The sequence below is a fragment of the Cupressus sempervirens genome, chromosome 1 (genome assembly GCF_028749045.1).
Source record: "Cupressus sempervirens isolate cs-2001-9-10 chromosome 1, ASM2874904v1, whole genome shotgun sequence".
Lineage (NCBI taxonomy): Eukaryota > Viridiplantae > Streptophyta > Pinopsida > Cupressales > Cupressaceae > Cupressus > Cupressus sempervirens.
The window spans coordinates 418,298,669-418,307,052 of NC_143118.1; the positions used below are offsets into that span (position 1 = coordinate 418,298,669).

An 8,384-nucleotide genomic window follows, 5' to 3' on the forward strand; every position below is an offset into this window, starting at 1 on the left:
TTCTTCAACGATTGGTAGTTTGATGTGCCCTATAGTTAGCACATATCTGAATATTTCTCATGTAGTGGCAGTTACAACTAGTTTTATGAGTAATCTGGAAAAAATTCAATGGCAAGTAGTTCATTGAATTCCTCAGTATTTGAGAGGTAGTTCTCGTCGTGTATTATGATTTTCTAGAAGGGTTCCTCATCTTTTCTATAATATTGATTCTTATGTGGGTAGAGATTTAGACAAGAGGAGATCTACTACAAGCTATATATTCACTTTTATTAGGTTAGCGATCAACTGGGCTTTTCATAAGCAAGAAGTTGTTTCTCTTTCATCTATTGATCCTGAATACATTTCTCTCATTGAAGTGCCTAAAGAAATGATATGGTTACAATAATTGTTTGAAGAGTTGGGGTTTAAGCAATCCCACTTCATTCTATTTTGTGATAGTAGGAGTACCATTCATTTGGCAAAAAATTCAGCTTTCCACAATCACACAAAGTATATAAAGACTAGATTTCATTTCATTCATCATGCGCTTGAAGAGGGAAAATTATAGTTATAGAAGATTGGTACTAAAGTTAATCTATCAGATGTGTTAACAAATCTATTATTTGAGAGAAGCTCAAGTTCTATATAGCATCTCTCAGAATTATCATGAGATAGCCATAAGAACTCCAAGTGGAGAATATCTCTGTTCAACTCTTCTTGGACTTCAAGTGGGAGATTGTAATGGTTTTGATTAGGTCTAAAGCTCAGTCATCATTAGTGTTTGCATAGATTATATCATTACAATTTCTTCCCATCTATTATCGAGTAAAATAAAACACATAAATGAGAATCTAATGGGATGTGGCTATCCTCCCTACAAACTGTATACTTGACCAATTTTCAAGAAATCAAAAACATCATGGAATTTTCTAAAATCTCAGCATTTGATCTTCATCATTTGCATAGTTTGTAGTGGAAAACAAAAAATTTTAAAATGGAAAAAAATCTCTACATTTTAATGAATCTGGAAAAAAAGAAGTTTAACTTTGATTTGTCTTTAGTGCATTTTGTGTGGAGATTAGCCTATTCCAATCTAATGTAGTTAATGCATGTTGATTTGCACTTAAAATAAACCACTAAAAGTTGTAAATCAGAAACTAAGTAATAGAGAATTTTTCCTTACTTGAAGAGTCGATGTAGTGGAGTATTCTAAATGAATCGCTATAAATTATGTGTTTTCTCTTTGATTATTTTTGGTTAACAAAATTTTTAATTTTGTATTGTTTTCTGAATTTTTTTTATAGCTCAAAAGTGGGCACAAAAGGTGCGACTGCTGGTGTCTTTTATTTAAGGCAGATCTAGTATCGCATATTATTTTCTGCAGAAGAGTTGTATGATTCAAAATAAATTAATATTTTCGAAACAAGTGATGGTGCCTGACTATCAATATCGATATTTGTTTAACTCACTTGCTGTGATCACAAAAGCTCTCTAACTCTTGCATCCTCATCATTTCCATTGACATTTAAATTAATGCGTCATAAAATAATTAGTCGTCATCCATCGAAAAACATAATTTACTATTTTACTTGTCAAACAGATACGATTTTGGGTTATCAACTAATTTTTCCTATTTTCAATTGGACTCCAAATCGATTCCCTATATATGGTTGTCATTTGCACAGGGAACCACATCAAGTCAGTGAACTTATTCAACAGTTTTTATAAAATACAACAGACAAATATCGGCACAAGTTACTTGTGAACTTAATCAACAATATCATCATAGACGGTCTCAATCCATCGAAACACATAGTTTACTATTTTACAGAGGAGACTGCATCAAGTCAGCGAGCTTGTTCAACCGGCTTTGTCCAATGCAACAGATAACTTTCACCACAAGAAACTCATCGACCACACATTGTTTGTTCACACTCATTGTTTTCTTAATATTAGTGTCATAAATGGAGCGTTGAAGAGGCAAATTTTATGGACAATGGGTTCAAAAATGTACAGCTGCAAGTCTCCACCGGTCCCAACCTCTCATGTTAGATATTCCACAAATATCAAATAAATATATAAATAAGATCTGCAATGGCAGTGTTGTTAGCAATACGCTCTCTAACATGTAGCAGCTCTGAAGAGAGCATAGACATGTATCTTTCCCGTGTCTGCTCTTATCGCTTATTCTCGTAGAAGCATCCTGATGTAAGAATGGCCGTATATGGAAATAAATTTGTCTTGTCATGTCTATGATCGCTATTCCCTTTGGTGTTGCAGGTCTATGATGAGGATGTGCATTGGAACTCATAGGAAAGAGACAATGAAAATAGGGAAGGGGATGCATCGATAGTCTAAAACTCACTCAATTTCTATATATAGTCCACATTTGAATTTAGATCGTTTGGTAGGGTCCTTTTAAATTGTGACGGTGATAGTGGGTCACTATGCACTACTTAGCATATGCGACCCAATTTGACTACCCACATTTCTAATGTACCTCTTGAGTATACAAATTTCAAATGTCTGGTTTAGTATTTCTTATATGGCATGTCTGTGGTTTCAAATAAAAAAAGAAGGTTGACTGGTCTTTCAATGTGATCGTCACTAATTGTGCCATTTTAGGGAAAATACGAAAGGTAAAGGAGGAGGTTTCTCATATTTCACAAGGTTAGGACTATTTTGTATTTCAGTGATATCTAGCAAAGTATGCGTTATCTAAATAAATGTATAACTAAACATTATGACTCAATTATGGATGGGTGCATCTAAATTTACTTTGGTTGTTTGGTTTTTCATTATTGCCTTTGAAAGTATTCAAAGTAGGAACAATATTCTCTATGAACATCTTTGGAGAGAAGGTGGGAGGATAAGCATCCTTTCATGTTCAAGCATAGCATTCAACCTTCTATCCTGCCACTAAATTTTTTTATAATATCTTGACTTGGGTGAGACTCTTCCTCATATATTTCTGATTTGATTCCTAATTTTGAAAATATTTTCAAATATTTATGTAATTTCTTGTTGGCTGACAAGGGCTCTTCAAATCTTCTCCTTCCATATGGAAATGAAGGTTGCTGATAATTTTTCTAAATAAATATTGATTGAGACTTTAAAGGGTTGTTGGGTATAACCCTTAGTTTATGAGAGAGTTCCATTTATATGTATAAACTATTCAAACCAAACATGTGACCTCTCAGTTTACTAAAACCAAATATTGTAAGATAACTTCATTGTGGAAGGTCATTTCTCACCAACTTTGTATGATGTAAAAGAAGGTAGAATAACCAAAGTGGTTCTCTCAAGTTGTGTTTAGTGAAGGGAAACTATGACCAACTAGAAAGGTGTCTTCAAAAGTAAAACTATGGAAGCTTCTAATATGGAAGATGTGAGTGAGATTTGTAACACGAAGCCAAAACAATGTTTTAACACAATAGATTGAAGTGTGAAAATTAAACTTGTGGAGTGTCACAAAACTAAGGAGGCTATACACCACACTAGGTTTAGCTCAATCACCTAGGCAAGCACCTCCTAATAAAACCTTTGCATTGGTAGAGGAAGGATATCATGGTATAAAATGGCTGACACACTAAAAATGGAAAGAAAACAAAGAAAACATAAATGAACTTTGACATGGTCCTATACTCTCCTATGAAGGGACGAGCTAGTGAGAAATCATAATTTTGGAATGTAGTTTAAACTTAAAATATTTTATCTTTCAAAAGCTTGTTTCCTTGGATATAACCACTCTTGGACTTGGTCAAATTCAATATAAATATGTTCTTAATATAAGAAAGTACCTTACAAGGAATTAAAAAGTTACTTTTTGTACATGTACGAAACCATCACATTAAAAGAAATTATATTTTGTACAAAAAATGATTTTTCTATATAATAATGAAAGGTACTCAATTTCTCCCCTAATAATAAATTCTTATTTATGAGATCTATTGTGGTCTACATGGTTCTTTTTGGTTACACAATAACTATAATTTAGCTTTCTTTAAATGCCCCCCAAAAATTCCTTTCCATTTTTACAAAAAAGGTTAAGGGCTATATTATCTTAATAGCACAAAGAAACCTTATTGATTTACAAAGGATTGAAGGCATATCTCCATTTGACTAACTTTGCACCATGTTTGAATCCACATTATACTCCACACTATATTTATTTATTAACAAGAAAAATATTTAATGGAATTTAACAAGGTAACTACTGCTAACTCAAAAGAAGTAGAAAAGTTGACTCTACAGACAAACTGTTTGGAGGTGTCAATGTCTCAGGTTGATATCCTTCTCCATGTTGGGTACAAAATGAGATAATTTCTTTCACAAAAAAATATAAAGATATTCATATAACTCAAGATGAGTTAAGAAATCCTTTGGCTACTAACATTAAAGAAAACATATCTCTTCAGAATAAATGGAATGATGAAAAAACTACAGAAGCCATCAGGTTTGTTGATTACAAAGAATCGATTGATCAAGATGTGTATATCTCCCCAAGAGATATTGAGGGGAAAGAGATTGAGGTCATGTCTCCTTGTATGAAACAATTTGAGAAAAGAGATAAAGTATTTTTGGAGAAAACAGAGAAAAGGAAGGTGAGAATTCCTACATTGCAAATGGTGGATGAGGAGGAGTTAAATGTTAAGTTGATAGAGGATGACATCAAGGACTTGGTTGTCGATCCTTCACATGGCATTTTACAAAATGCAAAAGAGGTTGTTTGTACTCATGAACGTTGGGAAAATGGACCTTTCACTCCATCAAAATGATGGCTTTAAAACATAGAGCATTAGAAGTGAAAATGGAGGAGATGTAAAGAAAAATAGATGAGCAAGGGCAGAAAGAGAAGGTGGTGGAGCAAAAGGGGAACTTAGAGATAATAGAAGAGATGAGGAAGAAGATAAAAAATTGGAAAAAGTAACTAAAGATACACCGAAAAGATCCTTGGATTTTCTAGTTACTATGATCAAGTGTATGAACAAAGTGTTAAGTCACACAAATCAGGTTGAGGAGGTGAAGCTTGTGCTTCACTTAGAGGATGCTAAGAAGGAAGATGTAGAGGTTAGTCCTGGGAAACCTACCTATTCCAACACAAGGAAGAAGCAACATAAAGATATTCATATCGACTAGAAACACATCAAAGAGGTCACATAGAAGATAAAAAGTATGCAAAATGATCTAAAAATAAGGTGGAAGAATTACTCTAGTTCCTTCCACTTTATTGTTGTCTCTTTTGGGTTTGTTTCTTTAGTTACGTTGTTAATTATTTAGTGTTGTTGGTTTTGGAGCTGGATTCTACAAGGTGCTATTTGTTGTATCTTCGGCTGTGTTTGCTAGTTTGAACACTATTTCATTTTGGATCTTAAGTTTTATTTTATTATGTTAAACAATTGAGGTTTCGAATCCCTATAAAAATAAAATGTTTTAGCCTTAATAAAAAAACTATTAATAACTCTTCAAAGATAATTTTTTTAGCCCTTTCTTAATTATATAATGACTTTTCAATATTTAACCAAATAATAATATGTAAAATATCATAAAAATTGAAATACTCAATAAAATGAATATCCTAAAAAAAAATTATGAATATAGTTAAGATTTGAAAATTAAATATGAAATGAACATTCAAAGATTTAAAAATATAATTAAAAAAATCTACTCTAACCTTTATAAATAAAATTACATGTAGATTTTTTTCAATAGAAAAAAAATAATATTTAATGAAACAAAATAATGGATAGAAAATATGAAGAGCCTAAAAAAATTAAATCAATTCAATAAAAAAATTAAAAAGGAAAAAGAAAAACTTTCTTTCATGAGAATACAAAGAATCTTATGAATTAGAATGATATGGCACATTGTAAGAAGAGATCTTTATTTTGTAGACCACCTTATTTAATCATTTTATAAATAAAAATATATATGTAAAAAGAATTAATAAACATTTCTCTCATCAAAACATAAAAGTTTAAGTTATTAAATCAAACAATTTTTACAAAATAATCTTCTTTATTTATTTATGCACACATAATACTAATTACACATGCATAATTATAAATTATAGATTTTTTAACAAGATATGTAATAATTCTTTAAAAAAAAATTTAAATAGAAATCATCCTCTTAAGGTAACCATCACTATTCCCATCACTGTGAGCATTAATATATCTTTTGTTAAAAAATTAATTGTGCTATAGAAAAATCAACAATAATGTGAATGAAAAGTACTTCATTCCTACTCTAAAAGTGTTAAATAGTCAAACTTGCATTATTTTTCCAAACATAATTTTTCCACTAGTATGTGATGTTTAAGAGTGGTGCAAATTACAAATGAATAACATACACAACTATCCTCCCTACAAATTGCACCATTGACAAAATTTCAAAGAAATGAAAACTCAATGATAGGGGAGAGGACCCAGTAGTTGTGCACCCTACTTTTGTGCTTCTCAAAATCCTATGTGAAAATTTCAAATCACTCTCATTTTTTGATAGTAGCTTACTTGGCAAGTCTCCTGCTTATAACTAAGGTTTCAAAGCCACATCATCAAATATGATGCCACATCAGCATGTTTTTTGTCAAAGTGTTCAAAACAGCCAAAAAAAAAGTCAGACCAATCACAGTGCATTGGAGACCCCCATACTTGTGCAGCTGATGTGGCATCACACTATTGGTTGTTTTTTGGGAAAAGGGACACTTTTCATTCACTTATGGGTAATCATCATTAACAAGAACAACTTTAAAGTCACATCTATTGGTACAATCTTGTCAAAAATGTTAGATATTAAATCAACAAGTGTGGGCATTAAGTTAACAACTAATATCACAACCATTGAAAAGCACTCAAGTATGGGTCCTCTCCCCTAATGTTCATTTGACATGCGATAAAATTGTTTCCATTTTCATATAAGATGCCTGATGGGCTATATTATTATTATTATCATCTTGATATTGTGAAGAAACCATAGCGGTTTACACAGGATTGAGGTGCACCGACACGTGAGCGACCTTTTAATTGCCTCACACTCAATTTATTTACTTATTTATGTATTTATTGTATAACACGTAAGGAAGCCTAACAAGAAAGGTTGGGACCGGGGGCGACACCCAACCATCCGCAGAACTTCTGATATGAACTCACTCGGCTCTGAACAGCCGCTGCTCTTCCTCCGCCGCACTCTCCGCCGTTGATTGCTCTGATCGTCCTAGCAAATCCACTTCCGCCGCTGGATGTCATGGCATTGTGACACTTGCTGTTCACCATCCAAAACCACAGCGAAATCTTGAAAGCAATGTCTGCCTGCTGGGCAACCAAATCGGGGTTACTCAGCAGCGGAAGTCCCACGTATTTTCCAGCGGCTCCATAGTTGTAGTTCCGGCCACAAGAATAAAATTCAACACTTGCATCAGTTCTCATTCATTAATTTTACCAGTGTTTTAGCTACGCTATTGCTGGGAAATACTGTTACCAGGTTAGCTGGAGAAGCCCCCGTCCGTAATATTGCTTTCCACTCGCACAAGGATATTCTGCGGAAGTCTGGCAGTACGTTGATTTCGTAATCTCCTCCACACAGCACAGGTCTGCACGGAATAGTATATTAGGATTCAATAATATAATTAGGAATACAACTCTTTTACATACTCCAGTCTCATGGGCGACATTGGCGAAGAAGGCAGCGAGCTCTCTCTTGCGGACATCAACACTTCCGGTGGTACCAAAACCGGCGAAATTTCTAGCTTTGGCCGCGCTGATAAAGCCATTGTATGTGTAGAAGTTACTTCCCTTGCACGAAGCGGAAATTCTTGATTTAATCCGGTTGAAGAGATCTTGGGTGATAATGGATTCAACGGAGCCACCGGATGGGGATGGGGATGGGGAAGGGGTGGGTTTAGAAGAACAAGGGCCTTGTTGAAAGCCGGCACCACAACAAGCTTCTGTAGTTCCGCAGTAGCCGTATTTGCTGCAGCAAAGTCCACTGGCACACCCGCACTTCTGTGAGGAGCTCAATTGGACCTCCCCTACAAATATCAGCGCTGCTATCAGTAGCACTAGAAACTTTGCATATGTCGACATGGCCGTTTTCTACTTTCACTCACTCTTTCTTGGTTTGCGACTTATGTGCAATGTGGGTGGTATTTATAAGTGGAGTGCGAGTTCTACACTATCTGCGCGTTCAGGTAAACTTGGTCGAACACGGCAGAAATTGCCCAAAATTGCCGCTATTCGATGACTTTGAGGCGACGAAGCGCGTGGCTTTAGGATTCAAAGTCGCTGTCTAAGCATTCAAGGCCACGGGTTGGGTTTAGATAAGAATGGGGAATTCTTCATTGACTTGGTCCCATCCTTTCTTGACCTTGGGAAATGCGCCAATCACTTACTTGTATAGGAATATCT

At 34.2% G+C, this 8,384-nt stretch overlaps 1 protein-coding gene across 1 annotated transcript; it reads right to left on the bottom strand.

Annotated features, from left to right (window-relative positions):
• Positions 1-7,014: 7,014 nt before the first annotated feature.
• Positions 7,015-8,082, bottom strand: LOC149578067 (endochitinase 4-like). Its single transcript, XM_089796582.1, has 3 exons — positions 7,628-8,082; positions 7,459-7,570; positions 7,015-7,389 (listed from the first exon to the last, which is right to left on the bottom strand). Exons 1-3 carry the CDS (start codon positions 8,061-8,063, stop codon positions 7,065-7,067), a joined length of 873 nt encoding a protein of 290 aa, XP_089652708.1. The 5' UTR covers positions 8,064-8,082; the 3' UTR covers positions 7,015-7,064.
• Positions 8,083-8,384: the final 302 nt, after the last annotated feature.

Excerpts from the sequence above, each read along its gene's own strand:
- LOC149578067 (XM_089796582.1), bottom strand. The coding sequence starts at position 8,063 with ATGTCGACATATGCAAAGTTTCTAGTGCTACTGATAGCAGCGCTGATA. Across the intron at positions 7,571-7,627 it reads CGCCCATGAGACTGGAGTAT|ACCTGTGCTGTGTGGAGGAG; the intron begins GTAAAAGAGTTG and ends TATTCCGTGCAG. Across the intron at positions 7,390-7,458 it reads GGGCTTCTCCAGCTAACCTG|TGTTGAATTTTATTCTTGTG; the intron begins GTAACAGTATTT and ends AACTGATGCAAG.